The following is a 24,953-nucleotide window of genomic DNA, read 5'->3' on the forward strand; positions in this document are numbered from 1 at the left end:
ATAATTTGAGCGTATTTCATTTCTCAAAAATCTGACACGTTGGGAGCTGGAGGAAGTTTGAACTTTCGGCCACACAAAAACACATCCTATAATTTTATGTCTGATTCTAGTGGGGACATTATGGGATGTGGTCTAACTCTAACTTCAACAAACTTTGCAAATCCACAGTCTGTCTTTTTGAGGAAAAAAAACCCCCAGACATTGAAATTCAGAGAATTAGAAACACAAAAACACAAGCCGTACATTTACACGGAGAATGGAATGTAAAGTACAGTATAGGTTTCCTATATGATGGATGCAGGGCCAAGATCTGGTGTGTTTGTGTGACCCCGGTGGTGCTTGGAGCGGGGGTGGGATGAGAGGGGCGGGGTCAGGATGCTGAGGCCGCCGCTGATTGGCTGCCATGAGCGTGAGGAGTGGGACGGGAGCTCGCTGCCAGCTGTGAGGGGAGCTGCGAGAAGCGCCAGCAAAAGTACAAAAAGGAACGAAGACGCAATGCATAACACCTCAAAGGCTCACACAAGGTGAACGCATCAAGTCGAGGACCCTTCTTCTGCACAAGTAAGATTGATCTTCCTTGCAATATTTGTGGTCACTTTGTATGTCTCATGTGTTACTCGAAAAGTAATTGCATAAGTTTTGCTGCTTGCCCCTCGTTCTTATAGCATGATATTTTGTTAATTTATTCATTCTAATTGTCTAGTTGCAAATTGAAGCCCACGAAACTTAAATTCTTAGTGACACCTGGTCAAACTGGACTCCTTGCAGTCCACTTATGTCACTTATTATCATATAATGGACAACGCATTGAACTTCGTCGTTTTAAACGGAACGGTTATACAAATTTATTTACTCATAAATTCAATCTAATACAGTTTACATACATCACCTCACATTTGTTGCTGTTGTGATCATTTGGAGTATCCTTGCTTAAAACTATCATGTGACTATATTTAATACAAAAGCCTTACGTATCAAAACAGAAAATCCCTCTGCAGATCATACAAAATTCATGAAACTAAAATCCAATGCTCACAGTCCATATATGGCTGAAAGGTGTCACAGTCCTCCCACAAGAAGATGATGAAGCCAAAGAGAGTACGTCTGATTTTCTGAATGTCTTCTCCAGGTTCCGCTCTCATGCGTGCTCCCACAGTTGCTATGACGTCAACCCTAAAACCATCTCCTCCCCCTCGCTTAAAAGTGACGTGGAGGTCTTCCTCTGTGCCTCCCACTTTCACTGTCTCGCCTTCCTTGAAGTGCTGAAACATTCCTCCCTGAGGGCATCTGTGTCCCTCCTGACAATTGCATGGTTGGTCATGAAATATTGAGGCAGGCTAGACTTTCCACTGAACCTCAGTGGCAGAACCTCCGGGCGTCGTTGGGATAAATGACAGGGGTGGCACTTTTTCTGCAGGAGCCAACATTTGCTCTTCATTAGGCTGTCATCGAAAGAGAGATTACTTCTCTCAAATCTTTCTCGAATAGGATATTCCTTGCAGCCACATGTAATTTTTTGGATACATTGAGATAAAAATCTGGTAGGGATTCTCGTGAAGCTGTTGAGGCCTGAGGAGGAGGCTACTCGTAGCCAAACATAACTTTTACAAACTCCTTCAAAGTTCCACACACCACAAATTGCTCTCTTCTCATCCCTTTGCCCAGATCCGTTCCAGCCCTCAGTTTTGCATATGGAAAATAATTAATATTCAAACATCACCAAATAGCATCTAATAGATTCGAAGGTGTACAAAGAAGGCTCAAAAGTTGCACAAAATGTGAACAAACTGCCCGCAAGCATAAAAACAGTCAGACTTCAGTGTGCCTTGGTAGAGTGCACGTTAGTAAGCATCAAAGATTGAGTTAGCTTTAGGAAATGTTATCAAATGTAAAAACAATCTTGCATTTGCTCTTTGTTTTCTCTCCCATCAGCAGCATCATGCTGCGCCGAACAATAAGCTCTTTGGACCTCAGCCTCTTATGCATCATGCTCAGCACATGGCTGCTGTGCAATGCCCAACGGGAGTCAGGCACGCCAGCTATCCAGCTACGTCTGGTCGGAGCGAAACGGAAGAAACACGAGGGCCGACTAGAAGTTCTCTACAACGGCGAGTGGGGAACAGTCTGCGATGATGACTTCTCCATCTACGCTGCCCAGGTGGTGTGCAGAGAACTCGGCTTTGTGGACGCTGAGTCATGGTCACCCTCAGCCAAGTATGGCAAGGGACACGGTAAGCAAAATCCCCGCCGACCCTTTCACGTGCACTTGATTTAATATTTTCCGATCCAAAGGCCGGAGGAGGCCACTCAGGAGCCAAGAGCCAGCATGTCGTTGGTTAGGCTTGCATATTTTGTCTTTGTCTCATCAGCGAAGCAAAGCGATTGAGACATGGCAATCAGCACTGACCATGCCTGTGTGTGTGTGTGTGTGTGTGTGTGTGTGTGTGTGTGTGTGTGTGTGTGTGTGTGTGTGTGTGTGTGTGTGTGTGTGTGTGTGTGTGTGTGTGTGTGTGTGTGTGTGTGTGTGTGTGTGTGTGTGTGTGCATGTGGTTCAGGGTGTGGCAAAAAAGAAAAAACAAACTGATGACATTCCTACCTCTGGAGCAGTTGCTGCTGAATGTGAGCTGGCAGCCATGCTTAAATGTTGAAATAACATGCTTGAAATGATACACCTGATACATGCAAAATACTTTGAGCTAAACAAGTGGAGCCCTGGTTATAAACAATAGCAGTTGCGTGTGACGTACTTGCTTACACGTTTGCTCCGCTGAGGCGTAACTTTTTCGAATCTATCAAGATGGAAGCCAAATGTTTTGATCATTGTCATATGCTTGACGATTATTTTTAAATGATAGCGGCTGTTTATTGTGATGGTTCCAGTAACATGTTTCACATACTGGCGGCCATTTTGAGTAGTCACTAGAAATCTAACGCGTTGATCTAGTATAGTAGTCTGATTAAAATTACTGTTCAAAGACTTAATGAGTTACTATTTTTGTATTCACCTGGATTGTCAAAGTCTTTTGAAAGTAACTAACAAAGTATCTTGTGATCTAACTTTGGTCGTTAAAAAAGTAATCAGTAACGAAACTTAAGCAACAGTGGTCATTAAGTGGGTGGATGAAAATAGGTAGCGAGGTGTGTATGGAAACACCCTGCAAGCTGTTTGTATCAGTTTGCATGGAAACAATTGAGCTGTTTTCTTACTGTTGTTTGTGGAAACACAAGGCCATAAAAGTCATTAAGGGGATTTTTCCATCTCCTATCATTATGAGTAATGCATCACGGAGCAAAAGAGAAGAAAACCAGATGCTTTTAAATAGATTAAGTAAAAAAAAGTAGACAACCAGTAGTCGTGAGCTAGTGTTATTGTTTTCCCATGTCGAGTTGTTTACGTGCTTTTTAGCCGCCAACAATAACACATTTGCAACCTCAATGTGTAAAACAAACGGAGATGACTTTGGAGAAGCCATTTAAGGTCGTAACTTGCTTAAGCTGCTACGGCACAGAATCTGATTGTTATTCAGATGATTTTGGGAACATTGTGCGCGGTGCAACTTAGAATGGCAATAAAAAGCTAACTGCTCTCTAAATTCAATCCCCGTAAGACTTGCAAAAAGAATTTAAGAGTAATATCACTGACGGACGCCAAACTGGGAAACAGACATATTTTGAGACATTAAAAAAATGTTCCAGTTGACAGACTGTCTTACATGGAGTCACGTTTTTGGAATGATCAGGATGTTTCACGACATCCTGTTGTTGTCAGAATGACCAGCGGTCTGGTGGTTTGCTTGCTTATAATGGTTTAGTTGATTCAGATGAATCAGCTGCCCAACATAAGCCATCACTGAACTTGGCTGCGTTTGTTCTGCAAGTATTGGCAGGTGACCAAACATCCCGAGTCAGTCAACTATTTGGTGTATAGGTGTAAAAACAGGGTCACCTTTTGGAAGCCCCATCTAATCACTTCTTTGCTTGTGTGCGTTGCAGGCCGAATCTGGCTCGACAATGTGGATTGCAACGGGAGGGAGAAGAGTCTCGCCGAGTGTCGCTCCAACGGCTTTGGTGTGAGCGACTGCAAACATTCCGAAGATGTTGGGGTGGTGTGCTCCCAGCAGCGCATTCCGGGCTTCAGGTTTATGCGGAATCAGGCCAACAGCGATGCGGTAGGATCGATACACACTGCATACTGTCATGCATTGTTTTCAGACATTGTTCTGTAGGTGAGCTTGGGATGGGATTTGTGGTTTCTAATGTGGATATAGCCTAGCTTAAAATGACCAAGCAAGGCTTTTGATGAACTGGTCAGGACATACAACCAGATTGTCTATTGAGTTAGAATAGTAAATGTAACGTCTGAGTCATCTTGCACGTGCAGGTCTGTTTTTCTGCCGAAGTCAAGTAATGACTTTGTCAGGCATGTTCCTGGCCCACAATCTTCTCCTCCCACCCCCTTCTTTGGAGATACTGAGAAGGCTTCCCACCCTGTGAGCAGGGGGAGCTCATCATGTCTGGTTGCCGTCAACACCTTCATACCAGATGGAAAGTCAATGTAGGCGTGATAGAAGACAGGGAGGAAATGTCTGAAAGGCCTCTGACGCAGGGGGTTCCCATGTGAGCCAGACTAACGGGGTTTGTCATGGCACTCGCACCAGAATAGATGTCAAATGAAATGCTTGTTTAGAACAGCAGTTATAGTTGTTCACCTCAAAGAAGCAAATCTGTGTGTATCCAGTTGGGACATTTTTTACGGCTTACTAATGCTTCTAATTACCTATTTTTTTACAGGAGGGGTATTTATACAGCACCCTCTGGTTCCTTATTTGTTGTGTGTTTACAGTTCCAGGGGTGTTGCTGCCGTTAAGTCCCCCACCCTGTAAATATTTCCTCAGCCTGGGCGAGGCCTTTCAAGTGGCAGGAGAAAGGAATGGCCCGAGTGTGGCTGCACCTCTTTGAGCGTGCGCCGCAGCAACGGCCAGTCATGTTCCTTCAGCGTGTTTACTCACCGCATGAATTGGCGTTTTGTGCTCAGTCGGGAAAGAGGACGCGACGTATGTACGTTAAAGTTAAAACGGAGGTCAATGCAAACAGGGAGAAATGCAGTCACTCCGTCAGGTGCATATTCGAGTGCAAGACTTGTTCGAAGAAGATTGATACTGAAAGTTGTAAATCTGGCTTCTTCTCTAATTGGGGTAGGTGAAATATTCGAGCTTGCCGCCACAGCAGATCTAGCTGTATCTTCCTCTGTATGGGTTTGAATCTACCCAAGTGAGGAAATATGATGCGGAAGATGGATGGATGATGTAGCATGTGGGTATCATTTCCACGGCCACAAACATCTGTATCCACGGAGATGCAATCAAACACATGCAGTGGTTTCTCAATGTATGCTAGTCCTGATTTTTTTTTAATCCATCTTTGATTTTTTTTTTAGAGGGGTATAATTTCCAGAATTTTACATGCCCTTATACTACATCATATTTTGAAAGGACCACATTACCACATTAAGCATCTTCTTTCTTAAATGGAAACAGACAACGTGAGTTAGTTACAGCTTTTATAAGCACCACCATTTCAACTTCTTCAAGTCAGGAACATCTTTGTGACCTCAGTGGACAGAGGCCATACTTATTTCCTGGGCAAAGTCTGGCATTCCCGAGGTGCGGAATCACAGCCAATGACTTTGACATGCTCCACGAACAATGTACTTATTAGCTAGTTCTACACCGTTTAGTTTCTCCAGATGTTGGAGATGAGAACAGATGGGGTCTTTGAGGAAAACTCTGAGAAAGAAGGAAACAAAGTCATGTTTGCTTGTCCAAGTGGTACAGCTCCACTATTAATCACATCATTGTCATCCTTCAAATCCTAGAAATGTGAAACTGAAAGGACAGTTCATATTTATTTACTTTGCGTTCCAGAAAGTCAGCTTCATGTATCGCCCCTTGCCTGCCAATAACTAATTTTAACTGTCTTATTATAGTGTTCCTCTCAAAGTAGAAAAAAGTAGATATTTTCCAGCTTGGCTCAGATTCCGATGAGCTCATCCTTCGATAAGATGGAGTCTGCTTGAGAGACATAAAGATCCAAAGTGGTTTGCGGGTTCCCACCACAGTGTTCATTGTGTTTGATCCAACCAAACACGGGCCACTGAAAATAATAGAAAGCGGCATTAAAAGCTTGGTGTTAAAGAGGTTAAAGGTTGCACGCCTGCATAAGCTGAAATGGTGTCCGCTTACAAGAATTCTCCATCCTCGCATTCTCTGCCATTAAAAAACAAACAAATGATGAAATCTGAGTCAAAGCCGAACATGCCTCCAACAAGTCCGATGAGTGTGCGAAGCTTGTTAGGAGGAACCTTCCCAAGGGAAGAAAATGTTATTTCTAGCCAAGTTTCTTATGGATTGATATATAGACAGAATCAGCACATGTTCAACAGATGTGGTGGCCGGCCCAGAACTGTTAGGCAACCCAAAGTTGGGTTTTCTGTCATGTATACCTACACTCTCGGGTTAGTTGAAACACTAAAAGCTGTTTATGAACCATACTGAGAAATATTATTATCATGCAGTAAACATAAAACAGTCAAGTTACACACGAGCCATAATTGGTGGTTATAAATGCTGTGGACTGAATTGGACACAAAAAGGAGACAAATCCTTGAAAAAGAGCAATACTGCTATAATTTGTACGTATATGCAGGCGCTCCAGAAGACTTCCGAGTTTGGCCTAAACATTTCAAGTAAAATGTATTGGCCATTAAACTGAGTTATATCATCTGCTCAGTGTCTTTTTACACTGCTGTTATGCAAGTGATATGGCAGAACACGCACACACACACAGACATGCACACAGACACTCGTAGTTATGAAAGCCTTCGCAAGAGAGCTTTTCAGCTACACCATAGTATGATGGTGATTTGCATTGACCATATTTAAGCAAGGTGGGATAGTGAGTAAGTGAGGGGACGGGCAGGCGGGGCAGGGTAGGTGTTTGTGTGTGTGTGTTGGGGGGGGGGGGGGTCGGTGATGGGATCTCACGTGCATAAAAACGTGAGGTTTGGTCTGGCGGTTGAAAAAAGTGGAAGAACCGAAGAGAGGTGGAAGTATTCGTGAGACGCTGTCTCATGTCCGCACATGTACTTGGTGGGCAGCGGGGGGTCAGTGCGGAGCAGTTCAAATAACAAGTCTGCGCTACAGTTTGGAAACATTTCAGTAATGGCTTCATAGAGCAACACAAGCTGACTGGCACGAGAAAAAAATGCACGTGGCCAAAGTAAACTGGGAATGTATTTGAGGAGAAAAGACGTATTTTTGGAATGAATGATTCACGGTCGTAGTCAGCGAATTACAAAGATGACTATTGATACTGATGAGAGCATCATATCACGTTGCAAATTTTTTTTTTTTTCGATTCCTTCCTAAATTTCTTGGACAATTTCAAATAATTGCAGATGGATATAATAATGAAATGAAATAATGACTTAACATCTTAGATTAGAATAGTTATATTAGATGCCGAGTCGGCAATTGAGTATACTGCGTCCTTGCCTATACATGGGACATACAACAGACCTTTGGATGTGCACTACATAAATTTGACTCATTTTAATAATAATAATTTGGTTATTATTCAGGACAACTGAAAACTCCAAAGACAGAAATTAGCAGGTGATGAGTTGTGTAAAGTGACATCAGTGCCATAGCTTTTCTGTCCATCAACTCATCTTTGATCTGGTTTGCGTTTGGCTTTATATGGATGAGTGGAAAACCCATACGTAATCATATTTTGGATCCAGAGTAGCATGAGTGTGAATGCTTTTCTCTCAGCATTCATAGAGGGAGTAGTGAACATAAGCAGTGTGAAGATTTGGGCTTCTTCCAAACAGGATTAGGCTGAGTTTATGTCTGCTGGTCTGCTTTTTTTTTTTTGTGGGGCGGAGTCTGAACTGGATCCAGCTATGGGTATCTGTCCTGCTCGCTTCCTCTCTCTACATTTGTGCTTCAACCAGTTTCCTTCCTCCTGAGCCAAAAGTAACACCGGAAGCACCCGTCTGAACCTCAAATGCATTTTGGCCAAGGATTTAGCCCTCACACCTAACGTTTCACACCATTGATGTTTAAGCACAATGACTTCTTATGTTGTATCCATCAAAACCAGGCAATTTGATGACCCTTATCAATCATTGTGGAGATTTGAAGCCATGACCCCAAAAAACGAAGGGCAGAAAATAAGTTAGACAAAAGGTGGATGTGGTACCAATGGCCGCGAAGTTAACCTTTCTTTCAATATAACCCGCTAGCTTAGCTTCATTAACTTCATTATTCCAAGGTCATTACTCTTGATGATCAGTAACGCTCATCCCTAACACTACAGTAGGAAGGATTGAAAACTCATCTGTGCTTACGTCTTCACCTTTTCGTCCAGACTTGGACTATGGAAAACCTTACGTCATGCCACGTTCAGCAGGAAACCCCTGATGACAGACCGGCTTCTCCCATTCAAACCGCAGCAGTCAGGAGGTCGAGGTCACGGTCTGACTTAATTGACCCCCTCCTACTCCTCGTCCGCTAAGAGTTAGCAGAACATTCCTAGAGGCTGACGCCATCTCAGGAAACCACCGTGCGGGCAAACGTTTTAGACTTCTGGGACACGTGCCTGGATGTTGGAGGTTCGCTTAAGCTAAAGTGGATCATGTTTAGTAAGATCAGCATTTCGGATGAGCTAAAAAGCTGAAGCCTCAATTTGCCTCCTATAGGTCAACCATATGCAGACACCCTACTGCAACCCTTAAGGCTCAAGGAAGGAAATGAACAATGGCAGGGTGTGGGTTTTTTTTCTAATAGGGTCACAAGTCAAAGGTTACAGCCACCCAAAAGGTTAAGGTCACAGGCCCAAGGGGATTATGAAGGGGCCAATGATATCTCAGGGGTCCGCAAAACAAATAATTCTTCAAAAAAAAAACATGATTAAAACTGAGTTTATGTTCTCAATAAGGAATGGGTGGAAATGTGAAAAACAATTTTAGAAATTGGAAAATGCCCTAAAGTCAATTATCTGGCACATTTCGGGGGGGACATTGCCCCCTGCAGCCCCCCTCTAGCTCCGCCAGTGGTTAGCTTGAAGGACTTAAGACACATAGTCCTCAACCTAGCAACTGACTCTGATGAACTCTGACAGCAACTCATTGATCATTGAAATGTGAAATTGTTGCTTAATCATGACATGAAGCATTTGAATGCAACACTAATATCTGTGATCCGTTTTGTTCATCAGGGTTCACCCGTGAGTGTGGAGGATGTGCGAATAAGGGCCACGTATTCTCACCGAAAAAGGATTATCATCACCGAGGGCTTTTTGGAGGTGAAAGACGGAGGAAAGTGGAAGCAGATCTGCAACGCGGACTGGACAGAGATGAACAGCAGGGTCATCTGCGGCATGTACGGCTTCCCTGCCGAAAAGCGCTACAACGACAAGCCCTACAAGTACGTCTTCACGAGCCAAGATGAAAATATCGAGAACATCATCTTATTGGGCCTCAAATGTTGTCGCATCGAAAAGCTGCACCCCAACAAACTGATTTGATTATGTTGCATAACGCTGTTTTTTTTCGGTTGTTTTATTTCCTTTTTTCTCCTGGCAGTGGCCACTTGAACTGCTCTCTTGAGATGCAGCAGACTCGAATCTGGAGAGCAGTACTGTGAACTGACTCAAAAGCAATTTACGATTTCCTCAGACTTGTCGAATTATTTGAGACGCTCCAAAGAAAGTTAAAAGAAACTATGACATAATTCTTCTGTTTTTTGTTTTTTTACACAGCCTGAAATATAAATGGTTATTCTAATGATCATTGGTTTCACTCCATAAATTTAATAATGTGAGTGATCATAAATTAAACATGCATGCAATTTCTAATGATATAAACTCCTCACAATTTTCTAAAACTTCCACTATGCTAAGCTGAATATGAGCGGAGCCAACGTTAGAAATTCAACACTATTTTTCAGGGAGGGAAAACAAAAGAGCAAATCCATCTATGACAAATAAAATGATTTATTTGTATTTTTCCCTCTCAGATTGTTGGCGAAACGACGCAAGAAGAACTACTGGGGCTTCTCTGTCAACTGCACTGGCAACGAGGCCGACCTGTCTGATTGCAAACTGGGCAGGGAAATCGAGCTGAAGGGCAACAACACCTGTGGGCAGGGCATGCCTGTCGTGGTCAGTTGCGTTCCTGGACGTTCCTTTGCTCCCAGCCTCAGCACAGGCTACAGGAAGGCGTACAGAATGGAGGTAAACTTCAAATGGAAATTTTCAGGCTCTGAGCCCCAATTGAAAATGTTCCATTCTCATAGCAACCCCTGGTGAGGCTGAAAGGTGGAGCCATGATAGGGGAAGGTCGCGTGGAGGTGTTGAAGAACGGCGAGTGGGGCACGGTGTGTGAGGACAACTGGAACATCCAAGCTGCCACCGTGGTTTGTCGGGAGCTGGGCTTCGGCAGTGCCAAAGAGGCCTTGATTGGTGCTAGCATGGGACAAGGTACACACCAAAATCAAAAAAAGGGGAAAAAAAAGGGCCAATATGCATACGGGTTCCAGTGAAGTCCAGCTGTTAAAATGAAACTTGTGGACAAAACCTTAAAATCTCCCTCCACCTGAAATTGCAGTCTAGACCTGAAGTCAGCATAAGAGGCCAAGAAATGACAATAGATGATTGTGTTCCACAAAATGATTCTGTGAAATGTAATATACTACTGCAAAGGAATCCCATTTGCTGAAGGAGTTAGTCATCCACATGTTCTCCCAGTGAATGGAGGAGTAGATGAGAGTACAAAATGTTCCAGCAAAGAAAAGCAGCTGTTGTGAGATTCTGAAGAAGAATTATATCAGGACACACTGCCTGAGTTGTGCTCTGGCTCCAAAAGCGAACCACACACAGACACCGACTAGATGCTGATTGTTTGGGGCAATGACGAACTCAAAAACCTCTTCATCTTAGCAGATATTTCAAACTTAGTCCACAACAAAATGTATAGTACCTATTTGCACATTGATTGCAATTGATCATAATTTTAGAAGTCAACCTTAACATTTTAAAAGACTAGTAATCTCTTATAATAATATTGGACAAGCCAGCTAGACAATGAGGAACTCAAAAACCTCTTCATCTTTGCAGATATTTCAAATTTAGTCCACAACAAAATGTATACATATTTGCACATTGATTGCAATCGATAATAATTTTAGGAGTCAACCTGAAAATTTTAAAAGACTAGTAATCTCTTATAATAATATTAGACAAGCCAGCTAGACACCTCTCTCGCATGTCTGTCAGGCCACAAGCTAAAACGTTTTCTAAAGATTTTTTTTTTTATCCTGTTGAGTGGTTTTATTTGTTAGAGGGTGTCTGAAAACACACATTGAAGACATTTATTTGATACGGTGGCTTTAGTGTCAAACTAAATCCTTTTAAATCTCAATGAAATGTAATCAGGCGACAGGAAGACAGGCTGGAGGGAATTTAACGAGTGAGTCGTGTACTTTGAGTTTCAGCGTTCTACTCCTCGTTGATTTATTTCCTCTAGTGGCGAGCACATTTCTGGCCGAGCGCACATCACCAAGGACATTCCTCTCAGTCACATGGGAAGAAAGCCAGCATGCTGGGAGTACTCGCACGCATTGTGGAATACGTGCTTCACTGGAATTCCACTTTTCTACTTGAAAATAAGAATGTTTTTTGCAATAAGGCATTTGTCTCACAACTGAGTTACCAAAAAGTTGAACATCTGTCTTTGAATTCATCCCAACAGTTAGTCAAGCGATGATAATACAGAATTTTCTGTCAACTAAAGATCAAGTTTCTTCTTTCCATTGATGCTGTTACAATTCGTATTGCGGATAGTCCCCATTCTGGATTTAAAAGGATGTTCTTCCCGTGGTTTCTTTTCCAGGCATCGGGCCCGTGCACATGAACGAGGTGGAGTGTTCTGGCTTTGAGAAATCTTTGACAGAGTGTCGTTTCAATCGGGACGCTCTGGGCTGCAGCCACGACGGAGACGTCGCAGTCAAGTGCAACGTTCCTGCCATGGGCTTTCAGAACAGAGTAAGCGGCTTGACTTTTGACTTCTTGTACGTCCACTTGCAACCTGTGGACACGCGTGTCTGTTTGTCCTCATCACAGCTGCGGTTGTCCGGCGGACGTAATCCGTACGAGGGCCGCGTGGAGGTTCTCACGGACAGGAACGGCTCTCTGGTGTGGGGGGCAGTGTGCAGTGAGAGCTGGGGAACCATGGAGGCCATCGTGGTGTGCAGACAGCTGGGCTTGGGATATGCCAGTCACGCCTTCCAGGTAATGCTCACTTCCATTCTCGACAAGCCCTCATTTAGTTTGCACGCAACGGCTGCATGTTTCCTTGAACTTGACTTTTCAATTTTGCTGAGCAACAGCAGCCTCTGCTGGTGCAAATTATCATAACTGCAGCCATATTTCAACCTATTTGCTGCATTGCTGAAGCATTAAATAAGGTCAATATGAACCAGCTCACAAGCGTTAACAAAGTTAGAGGCAGTTAATGTTGCTGTTGTTTGAATTTAAAACAGTGCTCTTGATTTGTCTTGTTGACTCAGCTTGATTAACAAGGCAACAACACCACTTGACTCCATTTTGGCTGTCTGGACTTTAAATGCTACAACATGCACACGTCGTTAATAGTTGGAACAACAAATGATACCAAACTACCACCGGCAGTGTTGGGAAAGTTCATTTTCTACACAAATTAGTTCAAAGTTCAGTTCACAAATTTTCAGTTCACTAGTATCCAGGTGTTGCTATTAGTAAGGCTTTTTTTTTTTTTTAACTGACCCTTGACCCCGGCCTTTGACCAATGACTATATCTAGGAGGCTTTTTTTAGTTTAAAAAAATGACCTTGTACAGTCTGGTGGGATACTATACAGCATGCCTGTGCTGTTTCTTAACTCACGTGCAAAATGAGATTTCCTTTCCATCAGACCTTCTACGCCGTAAATCCTCCACATCAGTCATGTCGGAAAGTTTGACTTGTTAATGACGCTTTCCATGTGGTCGTGGAAAGTCAGCATTTTGGGGATAACGGATCGCCCCTTGCCGCGTGTCGTCTACTTTTTGATGAGCTTCGCCTCATGGCGAATCATTTATCAGTGAGATGTTGAGTAAGGCTTAAAATATTTCCACACGGGGTTGGGGGGGGGTCTTATGTCTGGCCAGGTGAGTCAAGCTTTGCGTCATATGTTACAATTTACAAAGAAATATTTAAACATCTGTGCTTCACTTTGAAGAACAAAAAACAAGCCACAACAGAAGCTTCTTGTGTCAATTTATAGATTATGGGTGTTTTCTGTGCTTCTGTTTTGTCAGGAAACTTGGTTCTGGCAAAGCAATGGTACGGCTGATAACGTGGTGATGAGTGGAGTGAGATGTTCAGGCACTGAGCTGGCTCTGGATCAGTGCCTGCATCACGGGAAACACATTCAATGTCCTAAAGGGGGCGGACGCTTTGTTGCTGGGGTATCCTGTACTCAGAGTAAGGAGGCGTCTTACACGTCCAGCATGAAGAATAATTCATAATAATTCAACCTGGCTAAATGTACACACGATTCCTAATCCCGACGGTGTGTCCTCTCCAGCGGCCCCTGACCTGGTCCTAAACGCCCAGGAAGTGGAGCACACGGCCTACCTGGAGGACAGACCTATGTACGCCCTGCAGTGTGCCCAGGAGGAGAAGTGTCTGTCCAGCAGTGCCGACAAGGCCGACCAGAACTCTTATCGCCGCCTGCTGCGCTTCTCCTCTCAGATCCACAACAATGGCCAGTCAGACTTCAGGCCGCGGGCAGGCCATCAATCGTGGACTTGGCACGAATGCCACAGGTGAGGCCACGACTGAACAAGTTCAGTTCTAATTCACGGGTCCTTTGACACACTTTCTTCTTGTCTCCATCCAGACATTTCCACAGCATGGAGGTGTTCACCCACTATGACTTGATGACTGTTAATGGAACTAAAGTGGCAGAGGGTCACAAAGCCAGCTTCTGTCTGGAGGACACACGGTGTGCAGAAGGTACATCCATTTGTGGTTTTAGCCTTCAAACATTTTCTTTAGAATAATTTGTTCGATGAGCCCAAACTTGTCTGAACACAACATTCTGATGAGAAGCGTTTGAGCCGAAAAATGTCCCTTTATCTATCGATGCTAACTATGAGTACATCACCATAACAACTTCATATGATGACCAACTCTGATCTAAATGCTGACAGGCATTGAGAAGAAATATGAATGCGCCAACTTCGGAGCTCAGGGCATCACGGTGGGCTGCTCGGATACCTACAGGCATGACATCGACTGCCAGTGGATCGACATTACGGACGTCCCACCTGGTGACTACATCATGCAGGTAAGACCGATATGTCATCTTGATGACAAAGTGGTTGCATGATGATGACCCCGAACGTCACAAATACTGTACAACAAATGACATTGCACGATACTGCAGGTTGTGATCAACCCAAACTACGAGGTTGCGGAATCCGACTACACCAACAACATCATGAAGTGCCGCAGTCGCTACGACGGAAATCGCATCTGGATGTACAACTGTCAAATAGGTGAGCTCTTTGCTACCTCGTGTCAACACGATGAAGACAAGGAAACCAACACTTCTTCCAGCCAGAACATTCATTTTTTTGAAAACTCAATAACACTGACAGTGAATGAAAAATATTTTCAGAGTACAGACGATAATCCCACAAATTTACAGAGTGAGCGATTACTTATCAATTCCTTCATCGGTGGCGTCTATTCATTGTTAATATTTCCGGATTCACAGGTGGCTCGCGGAGTTCAGAAAGCGTCGAAACATTTCCCGGGCTGCTGACCAATCAGCTTTCGCACAGGTAGACGGACGGATGGGCATACGGACAGATGAACGGCCATTCAGGAAGTGCGGGGAGAAAGTGTTTCACAACCACTAAAGGAGAAAGGAGGCTGGAGTTAAGGACGTGGGACAAATGGACACTAAGCAGTTCACAGAGAGAACCTTTTACAAAATGTGTTGTAAAGATGTCAATGTCTATCAAATCCTGGTTTGCTGCTGATAAGCTGACAATGTGGTAAAAAGCAGCCATATTTGTTTTAAACTGACTGTGAGAAAAACGATCCAGTAAATTATTCCATCGATTCGCCACAAGCAGTACAGCTTTTATTTTGTGGTGTATTTGTAGAAATGTACTTTTTTTTTTAAAAATATGTGGTGCTTTTTAATCACTACGTCAGGGAACGTTGCAGCCAAATATTTTTGTAAATGAAATGTGCCAACAATTACCTTTGCATGGTCAGCACAAGAAACCCTCACCTCCATTTTGTCCAGGAAAAACATTTGTTGCTTACATTGCTTCTTATTGATGGTTTGAATTGATGGTCTACATGAATAGCAATCAAAGTCGCAAAAGGTCAAAGTTCAACATACGTAATGCTAGTTGATTTTCTTTGGGGACTTTTAAAGCGACACATTTTGAAGTATTTGTGTCTTCTGCCAAGGAGTCTGAATTCCAAAGACTTGACCTCGCCTTTGCAAATGTTTTATTTATTCACTTTTTGCTTTTCAGTTTCCACATACTGTCCCTGATCTGTTTTATCCCCTCAACCTCCGTTAAATTATTGCCATCAGGGACCGTAGCAAAGCCTCAAATGTGTCTGTGTGAAAATGCATTTTTTGTTGTCATTTTGTAAATGTGACTCGTTCCCTTCATTTTGTAAGGGTGTCAGTCACGTGCTGCCTGCCAGATTTGACATTCTCAATAGTAAAGGCAGATGGTGAAAGGCACAACTGCATTTCTGTGATTAAAGCTGTGTGTTGAATGCTGTGAGCACTAAACCAGCCCAGAACATTCAGCAGTTAATGTTCGTTTTTTTTCTTCTATGCTTACTCCTCTGAAAAGTGCATTGTACAAAATAATAAACTCAACAACAATGACATAAAAAAGCCTGTAAATGATCCAAAAAAAAAATCTCAATGTCACAATATTCACTGTGCTTCGATATTATCAATAATGAGCCGTTGCTTAAAATGTCATTTTGTTCAGCACGTCACAGAGCTTCAGTCTTCTATTAAATCAAAATTGTGTCTTCACCAAAATGTAATTGCTCTTGTAAGATGCATTCCTTTTACTGGACAGTGACAATACATATGCGCAGTGCTGCGTTACCTTGGCAACAAACTTTTTATTTACTACAATTTTTTTTGATAAATAAATAAAATGGCTAAGCATTCAAATATTAGTTCTAATTTTCAATTATTTTTTTTCTAATTCAAATCAAATAAGTTACATTTGTTTGTTACCTTGAATTGCCCACACTTTAAGCTTTCAGATGCACTGCCCTCGCCCTCGTCCTCGTCTATTCAGGCCCAGAGCTCGGGCTACCATCCGCCTAGCAACAGCGCTGTCTGTCTTCGGTCGTTCCTTCACCGGCTGGATGAACTCTGCACAACGCAATCGTCGGCTTATTCAATAATTCTACATCCAGAAAACATGCAGGACACCGGCCCTCGAGGACCAGAGTTGCCCAGAGAAAGCAAATGGTAAAACATTTGAACAAAACTAATGTATCTGATAAACTTCATAAATAAGACAAGGAATTTAGGAGAAATAAAGTTCTACCTGTTCGTTTAAAGGCCTTGCCTTTGGCCATTTTACTGCCTTCAGCGAGTGTTCGAACCTTCAGCAAGGGGTGGCAGATGGAGAGGGCATGCACTGCTGTATCACACAAAGAATCAAATTCACTTTTTTTAATTTAAAAGCTAGCATTGAGACAGAATTCAATTTCCTACATAGCATCATCTTAACATACTGCTTAGGATCTCACCTGCCGTTTGAGTGGCAAAAACACCCAAGGCGTGTGTGTCGTCCACCCATGTAATCTTCATCCCACCATCACTGATAGAAACAGAAAAATACTGCTTTAAATTAGCCCACCTTACCAAATCCAGACCTAACAGGTGAGGGATGCCCCACCTGTACTCAGCGAAGGCATCCAAGAGGTCATCTGTTTTGAACATAACAGGGAAGTCATAGATCTCGATAACGTGGCCAAAGTCCTCAGGGGTGATGGGAAGATTCTCGTAAGCGGAGTAGTCATTGCATACAAGCCGCACGGTAAACGTCACAGCTTCTAGCAGGTGTGTCTTGATCTGTAAAAGGAGGCGAGGGATGGGGGCGTGAAAAATCACATTAGCAGAGGAAGGTCATCAAAAGCATTCGACATGGTCCCACCTCTTCACTAAGGTCACATTTGGCAGGTTTGTCCTCAAGACACATTTTACTCAGGCAGGAAAGTGTGACGTCGTCCTCATGAGCACTCAAGTTCACTTTTCCTTTCGTTAATGTTTTGTCCACAACGGCGCCATCTGCTGCAAATGGAATTGACTCTTCTTTTAATACAAGTGACGAGGAGGAGGAGTTCGATCGACTGGTGAGGAAAGCTGAAGTTGGTGACTCCTGGACTCCTTGGGAGGCTTGTGAGTTTTGGCTCTGGAGATTCTGCCGAGCAGCTCTCGGCGTGTAAAGCGCCTTGTCTGGCCTTCTGGGTGCTTTGATTCGAGTTGAGGTGGAAGATTGTCTTTTGGGACTTTTAACAGGCTCTTCGTCCAGACCGGAGCTGCTCTCTCCATCATCGTCTTCTTCCTGAGCCTCACCTCTACAAAACATATCTTCGTAGATATATTAATTAAAAAAAAAGCAAACCCACTAAAGGCCAAAGTGACCTGCAATGCCTAACAATGTAACAGCTCATTGATCTCCTGTGACTTGTAAACGTGTTATACCTGAGCTCTGAGGGGCAAACCACCACCTGACGACACCAGCTCTCCCCCACAGAGAAGGTGGTGAGCTCCGGTAGGTCTTCGACGGTTCTATGAATCAGGTAACGTAGCCTGCTGGATAGAGGTGGGAACAGGAGCACACTACAGGAGTAGAGGGGGACACGAATATTTGAGTCAGTTGACAATCCAAAGGCAGAGGTCAGACGATCAGGCATCATGAGATCTTTTGACAAGAAGAAACTAAAAACAGCTTGCAGTCATTATTAGTGATATAAATAAGTATACATTACTAATTGTCATACAGCACATGCATGTCACAATACACAGCCAACTGTACTACCTTTTGGGGCTACTCTTCTGGTATGTTTCCAGGTCATCCAAGACCTGATGCACAAATGTGTTTTCTTCCTTTGGGAGATAAACTCCATCATAGCAGGCGAACGCCAGTGTGAGCATAAAAAGAACTGATATACGTTATTAAACCAGCTTAGCGAGACAACTAAACGCAAATGACTGAGTTGAGAGCGTGCGAAGCTACCAAGCGGAGTAGCTAACGCTACACTACAGTGGCGTTAAACGTAACCCTCGAACAATTACGTTATGTCAATTCGTAAACACGTGATTATTTTTTTAAAGTTAGAGCAATTGATTGAATCGCAGACTTAACTTCCATGATATTCACCAATTATGCCAGCTGCGTCTTTTACTGTAGCTGTAAGACGGGTGCCGAGAGCCGCCAAAGTTCTTCTGACGGAAAAAAGGCGAACAGAGTTGAACAAGCTGCTAAGGGTTTACGACAGTTGTACATAAATTTAACAAACGCATTACATCACTCCAAATATCAAAATATGACTGCCGTAAGCCAAACAAAATGTCCAAGTATGGTTTGTGCTCGTGGAGGTCTTGCTGAAATAAACACAATCAAAACGTAAACTACGTGTATATGTACTGTTTATTACAGAAACATTCATTAAATGCTTACTTGACTAATAACAAAAGTAAAAAGTGTTAAGACCAAAGGCCATTTAGTTAGATCAAGGTTTCGCAAGCAAACCTTTGTGTGGATTGATAATAAGGCAGACGTAACCACTGTATCTATGTAGTTTCTATATTGTGTCATTATTATTTTATAGGTCAGATGTCTTTTATGGCAATACATGTATTTTTTAAGTAGGTTATGTGGAGAAACCAAATTCCGTAGAATACTGCTGCAAAAGTTGGGAAACACAAACTTAAATAAATGGTTGATAAGAAAAGTACACCACCCATATCAACCAGCATGTGGAATGAGTAGCGGAGCGGCTCTGTGGTGATCATACCCACATTTACAATAACTCAGACAATTTAAGAGTGGCACCTTTAACGATCTGCTTATAAAACTGTAAAAATATCAACTTAGATACATAAAATATCTCCAGTTTAAAAATTAACACATTACCACAGTTCCCGATTTACATACTACTTAATTTCGCATCTGATTTCACAGCAACTCTCACCAACAAGATGGTACACACAAAACACTGATCTAACTATTGGAGGAATTGGAGGCATATTAATGGTCCACATTGGCACTATTTTAAAGGCCCGGTCTTGGATCAGCTTGATACATCACCTTGTGCACAGAACAATCACCATGTGTACAAAGTAAAGTAGAGGAACATAGTCAGTGGAATGTGCAGGATATAAATAAAAAAAGAGAGCAAGAAATTATTATATACATTGATTAGGGAGAAGCGGACATCCGAGTGCTTGTTTGGATGATCAGTTGGTCACCAGTCTGCACACAAGAAACATGATGGTGTGTGAGCAGAACACAAGGAAATGTATTTCTAATTCCATTGCATTTAGAGGGAACATTACTGTATAATCAAATGCATCTGCAAAAGTGGTATTATTTGGAGTTCCTGGAAATACTGTAATTAAAACAAAAATAAGCATATATTAAAAAAAAAAAACATACCCTGAGCTTAATTTGTAGGGACAAAACCTCTGTCTTCAAAGACTGTGATTTCAACCTGAAAGATGGTTAGTTAAGGTTGATATTTTAAATATTTTTCACGACAGTGGAGGCTTTTTCTGCAAAAAACAGACAAAAAAAAGTCCTGCTATTTGGCAACAATTATTTCACATGAGCTCAGGATACGACTCTGAGGCCTCGCTCAATGGGGTCAGTCAGCAGTAGGTTCCTGGGCATGTAGACCTTCTCATTTTGCTCCTTAATGTATCGGGCGACTTTCTTTAACACCTGCGCACAAACGTTCGAAATCAGTATACCATTACTGCATGATAAATTCTTGTGATATGGCTTCTTGTATTACTCACAAATAAATAATCAAGCTTACCTTTTCATACTGGGTCTCCATACAGAGAAATATGGTGTAGGCAGTGAGACAGGCCAAGCAGCCTTCTAAGTAGGATTTCCCCCCGAGCTTCTCTGCTTCGGCATACAGGTTGTTTAAAGTCTGAATAGTCTCCTCAAAGTGTTGCCTGTCCAGCTAGAGAGGAACAAAAGCAAGTGAGCGTTGATTCAATATGGATTGCATCCAAACAGGCCAATAACGTACCCTGGATTCGAGTTCGGCAGGGAATTTAGTCACAAATTTGCAAAGAGTTCCTGAGCTGTAGTCCCTCTGAATGAACACCTTGGTGCTGACAACAGGTTGCTGGAGCTCCTGTAAACTGTGAGTCTTCACAAACAAATCACAACTTGTTTAATTTTCCACACAAGCAGTACAATAGAAATTAACCTCATAAAAGTCGTCAATGTTTTGTAGTAGCCTTCGAAAACTTCGCTTACATTGATTGCAGCACATAGAAATCGCACTATTTGAGTTGACACCTCACCCTTGCTAATAAATCTTAGCTTACATTTAGTAAAGCAATTTGCTCGTTATTAAACACAGTTAAGGTAAATACCGTAGTTGCCAACACAAGCTATATATGAAAATGAAGTGTTCTCTTGCTAAGATATATCTACGACCACTCTTGGGTTTGTTTTTCTAGGAAGAGAAATACTAAAACGTCGTACCTCAGCCATAGTGAATGTTTTTCCGTGTTGCAGCTGCGCAGTCACAGCAGTGTGGGTTCAACGTCACTTCCGGTGTGCGTCTTCAAAATAAGAGTATGGTGTTGTGAAGCGGGGTCCAACAATTTTTCTAGCACCGCGAACTGGATTACGGTCAGACAATATTTTCAGTTTTGATTTTGTTTGATGACGTCATGATTTTTGCTAAGTAAACTTCTAAAAGTTGTAGAAAATTCAAATCTATTTGGTTTTGACTTTTAAGTCCTATATCTACCTGAGAATTTAGTTTGTTACATGCAAATAATGACTGCAGTGATAGTTGAATTTCCCCGTGACGTGACATTTTACAAAACGTTCATTCACAAATTGAGCTCCTAATAATGAGCTCCTTTGGAAGGTTCACATCAGTGACAGGGATTATGCAAAGGCTCAATGTTTGACATTTTATTGAAAGTGTTCTTAGTCAAACAGCCCGAAGCCCATGTCGTCATCTGATTCCTCAGACTCCTTGACTTCTTTGGCAGCCGCAAATGGCGCTGCCACCGCAGCAAAGGCAGATGGGTCAACAAGGAAGGCTTTGACCTGTATGACAAATGAGATTTACATAAACCTGGGGAGCGACAGCACAGCATACTGAATCTAAAATCCAAAGACTAATTTTCAGAATTTTTTAACCTCAAATTAAAAATAAGTCCAGTATCATAATTTAGGAGCACGTATGTGTCTGATTTAAACGCAAATTTCCTTTCATGTGGGGCAGGAGCCTGTTTAATGCAGACTGCTGTTAGGTTAAGTATTTTCACAATGAAGAAATCAAAAATGAGTGTCTGAGACCTTGCGTCCCTGGCTGTCAGGAGGTTTGGACAAACAGGGATAGCTTGGAAACAGTTTACTTTTTGCAGGGGGAACGACAACACAGCACCAAACAAGCTGTACCGTAACTGTCCTGCAACTGATATTCAAAAAGTGGGACAACTCACTTCTCTAAAGCGGAGTTGTTCTCCAGGTGGCCACACATAGCCTTGCGCATCATGGTGTTTTTACCCATTAGCACCACGGCTTTGCCACGAAGAGTACAGCGGATGGTCTGCATCTGCTTGGAGCCCACATTGTCTGCTCCGACGATGAAGCATTTTGGATGGCCATCCAGGAGTTGCTATAACATGTTTTTTTTTTTTTTAGGAGAACCCAGTCCAAGAGCCAGGTCTTTCTTGGTGAAGACAAAACCCACATATCCTTTAATGTTGGGCAGGAGCCTGTTAAATGCAGACTGCTGTTAGGCAAGTATTTTCACATTGAAGAAATCAAAAACTCGTGTCCGAGACCTTGCGTCCCTGGCTGTCAGGAGGTTTGGACAAACAGGGATAGCTTGGAAACGGTTTACTTTTTGCAGGGGGAACGACAACACAGCACCACACAAGCTGTACCGTAACTGTCCTGCAACTGATATTCAAAGAGTGGGACAACTCACTTCTCTAAAGCAGAGTTGTTCTCCAGGTGGCCACACATAGCCTTGCGCATCATGGTGTTTTTACCCATCAGCATCACCGCTTTGCCACGAAGAGTACAGCGGATGGTTTGCATCTGCTTGGAGCCCACATTGTCTGCTCCGACGATGAAGCATTTTGGATGGTCATCCAGGAGTTGCTATAACATGATTTTTTTTTTTTTAGGAGAACCCAGTCCAAGAGCCAGGTCTTTCTTGGTGAAGACAAAACCCACATATCCTTTAATGTGGGGTGGGAGCCTGTTAAATGCAGACTGCTGTTAGGCAAGTATTTTCACATTGAAGAAATCAAAAATGCGTGTCCGAGACCTTGCGTCCCTGGCTGTCAGGAGGTTTGGACAAACAGGTATAGCTTGGAAACGGTTTACTTTTTGCAGGGGGAACGACAACACAGCACCAAACAAGCTGTACCGTAACTGTCCTGCAACTGATATTCAAAAAGTGGGACAACTCACTTCTCCAAAGCGGAGTTGTTCTCCAGGTGGCCACAAATAGCCTTGCGCATCATGGTGTTTTTACCCATTAGCACCACGGCTTTGCCACAAAGAGTACAGCGGATGGTCTGCATCTGCTTGGAGCCCACATTGTCTGCTTCGACGATGAAGCATTTTGGATGGTCATCCAGGAGTTGCTATAACATGATTTTTTTTTTAGGAGAACCCAGTCCAAGAGCCAGGTCTTTCTTGGTGAAGACAAAACCCACATATCCTTTAATGTGGGGTGGGAGCCTGTTAAATGCAGACTGCTGTTAGGCAAGTATTTTCACATTGAAGAAATCATAAATGCATGTCCGAGACCTTGCGTCCCTGGCTGTCAGGAGGTTTGGACAAACAGGGATAGCTTGGAAACGGTTTACTTTTTGCAGGGGGAACGACAACACAGCACCAAACAAGCTGTACCGTAACTGTCCTGCAACTGATATTCAAAAAGTGGGACAACTCACTTCTCCAAAGCGGAGTTGTTCTCCAGGTGGCCACAAATAGCCTTGCGCATCATGGTGTTTTTACCCATCAGCACCACGGCTTTGCCACAAAGAGTACAGCGGATGGTCTGCATCTGCTTGGAGCCCACATTGTCTGCTCCGACGATGAAGCATTTTGGATGGTCATCCAGGAGTTGCTCTAACATGATTTTTTTTTTTAGGAGAACCCAGTCCAAGAGCCAGGTCTTTCTTGGTGAAGACAAAACCCACATATCCTTTAATGTGGGGCGGGAGCCTGTTAAATGCAGACTGCTGTTAGGCAAGTATTTTCACATTGAAGAAATCAAAAATGCGTGTCCGAGACCTTGCGTCCCTGGCTGTCAGGAGGTTTGGACAAACAGGTATAGCTTGGAAACGGTTTACTTTTTGCAGGGGGAACGACAACACAGCACCAAACAAGCTGTACCGTAACTGTCCTGCAACTGATATTCAAAAAGTGGGACAACTCACTTCTCCAAAGCGGAGTTGTTCTCCAGGTGGCCACACATAGCCTTACGCATCATGGTGTTTTTACCCATCAGCACCACAGTTTTGCCACGAAGGGAACAGCAGATTGCTTGTATCTGCTTGGAGCCCACATTGTCTGCTTCGACGATGAAGCATTTTAGATTGTCATCCAGGAGGTCCTGTAACATTATTTTTTTATTTATTAAACAAAGTCCAAAATACAGGAAAGGCATAACGAACAGCATGAAAAATAGTCAAGCTAGCTAGTGGATGCCTACGATGATCTTCAGAAAATAGGTGGACTTCCTATATCTATATTTAAGAGAAGTCTACAGCACGACTGTAAAATGTAGGTCATGAACCTCTAAAAGTTTTTTTTATATATATATTTAAACTTGTGCCACATACAATACCTTATCTGGTTGTACTACAGACTTTAATGAGAAATACATTTTCATTTAGTAAGACGAAATGTTACGGTTCCCATTTTGTATTAGCGATTTTCGAACATATATTCTTAGATTGAGTATAATACCGAAGTAAAACGGACGGATGAAAAATCAACGAGACACGTGCTAGACGGCTAGCGCTTGCTAATAAGGTTAGCCGACGGTTAGCGTGCTAGCGGTGTCTAACAGGCATAAATACGAAGGACCGTATAACGCGACACGCAGTTGAAATACATGCAAATACGCTTGAAACCAACAGACGACAAACTGCGTGCTTAGGTACACAAAGTTCTCAATACGTTGCGAGCGACTTACTATGAGCGTCGTGTGAAAGAAAGAGGGAGAGGCAACGCTCGAGTGGGTTTTTATAGCAAAGTGTCTGACCAATCGCGTCGGACCTTTGGGCGTACCATTGCCACTATTGGGCAATGTAAGTGTCAATCATTTGTAAGGAAGGTGGAAACCAACTTTTGAGGTCGCACCAAATTTCAAAAGAAATATATACATATATTTTAAATCAAAGATTCAAATAGTAAGATGTGCTTTTAAATGCAATATAAGGAAAAAAATGCTGCTACTACACTACCATCCGATAGGTGGCGAGAATAGAATGCCCTTGTAAAATGACAATAAAGGGCATTCTATTCTATTATCATTTTACAAGGGCATTCTATTCTATTCTCGCCACAT

At 42.8% G+C, this 24,953-nt stretch overlaps 4 protein-coding genes, 1 long non-coding RNA gene and 1 other non-coding gene across 7 annotated transcripts; 1 reads left to right on the forward strand and 5 right to left on the reverse strand.

The window, feature by feature from the left end:
- Nucleotides 1–427: 427 nt before the first annotated feature.
- On the forward strand, nt 428–16,170 carry LOC119123115 (lysyl oxidase homolog 2A-like). The gene is made up of 14 exons (XM_037251957.1): nt 428–561; nt 1,933–2,231; nt 3,994–4,169; nt 9,280–9,488; nt 10,080–10,296; nt 10,359–10,542; nt 11,954–12,105; nt 12,184–12,351; nt 13,397–13,562; nt 13,666–13,906; nt 13,981–14,096; nt 14,294–14,430; nt 14,530–14,641; nt 14,863–16,170. The coding sequence occupies exons 2-14, from the start codon at nt 1,940–1,942 to the stop codon at nt 14,931–14,933; spliced, it is 2,241 nt and encodes a 746-aa protein (XP_037107852.1). The 5' UTR covers nt 428–561; nt 1,933–1,939; the 3' UTR covers nt 14,934–16,170.
- Nucleotides 901–18,604, reverse strand: r3hcc1 (R3H domain and coiled-coil containing 1). Of its 2 annotated transcripts, none has more exons than XM_037251959.1 (8): nt 18,194–18,604; nt 17,857–17,994; nt 17,306–17,729; nt 17,048–17,223; nt 16,899–16,969; nt 16,694–16,789; nt 16,410–16,515; nt 901–1,196 (listed from the first exon to the last, which is right to left on the reverse strand). In XM_037251959.1, exons 1-8 carry the CDS (start codon nt 18,307–18,309, stop codon nt 1,160–1,162), a joined length of 1,164 nt encoding a protein of 387 aa, XP_037107854.1. In that variant the 5' UTR covers nt 18,310–18,604; the 3' UTR covers nt 901–1,159. The 2 variants fall into 2 exon arrangements, with proteins under 2 accessions (XP_037107854.1, XP_037107855.1); XM_037251960.1 differs by lacking the exon at nt 901–1,196 and adding an exon at nt 14,697–15,003 and having other exon boundaries at nt 16,375–16,515; nt 18,194–18,603.
- A 183-nt stretch (nt 18,605–18,787) lies between these two features.
- Nucleotides 18,788–20,992, reverse strand: LOC119123119 (golgin subfamily A member 7-like). The gene is made up of 6 exons (XM_037251962.1): nt 20,882–20,992; nt 20,418–20,540; nt 20,196–20,348; nt 19,997–20,098; nt 19,814–19,868; nt 18,788–19,630 (listed from the first exon to the last, which is right to left on the reverse strand). Exons 1-5 carry the CDS (start codon nt 20,888–20,890, stop codon nt 19,821–19,823), a joined length of 435 nt encoding a protein of 144 aa, XP_037107857.1. The 5' UTR covers nt 20,891–20,992; the 3' UTR covers nt 18,788–19,630; nt 19,814–19,820.
- A 345-nt stretch (nt 20,993–21,337) lies between these two features.
- On the reverse strand, nt 21,338–23,513 carry LOC119123151 (60S acidic ribosomal protein P0-like). The gene is made up of 9 exons (XM_037252031.1): nt 23,329–23,513; nt 23,183–23,195; nt 22,841–23,016; nt 22,695–22,707; nt 22,350–22,525; nt 22,067–22,134; nt 21,859–21,991; nt 21,713–21,725; nt 21,338–21,460 (listed from the first exon to the last, which is right to left on the reverse strand). The coding sequence occupies exons 1-9, from the start codon at nt 23,511–23,513 to the stop codon at nt 21,338–21,340; spliced, it is 900 nt and encodes a 299-aa protein (XP_037107926.1).
- On the reverse strand, nt 21,702–21,830 carry LOC119123755. Its single transcript, XR_005098134.1, has one exon. It is a non-coding gene; the product is annotated as a small nucleolar RNA SNORA63 (small nucleolar RNA).
- A 10-nt stretch (nt 23,514–23,523) lies between the features above and the next one.
- Nucleotides 23,524–24,675, reverse strand: LOC119123120. Its single transcript, XR_005098003.1, has 2 exons — nt 24,579–24,675; nt 23,524–23,602 (listed from the first exon to the last, which is right to left on the reverse strand). It is a non-coding gene; the product is annotated as an uncharacterized LOC119123120 (long non-coding RNA).
- Nucleotides 24,676–24,953: the final 278 nt, after the last annotated feature.

This window comes from Syngnathus acus, chromosome 5 (assembly GCF_901709675.1).
Source record: "Syngnathus acus chromosome 5, fSynAcu1.2, whole genome shotgun sequence".
NCBI classification, from domain to species: domain Eukaryota; kingdom Metazoa; phylum Chordata; class Actinopteri; order Syngnathiformes; family Syngnathidae; genus Syngnathus; species Syngnathus acus.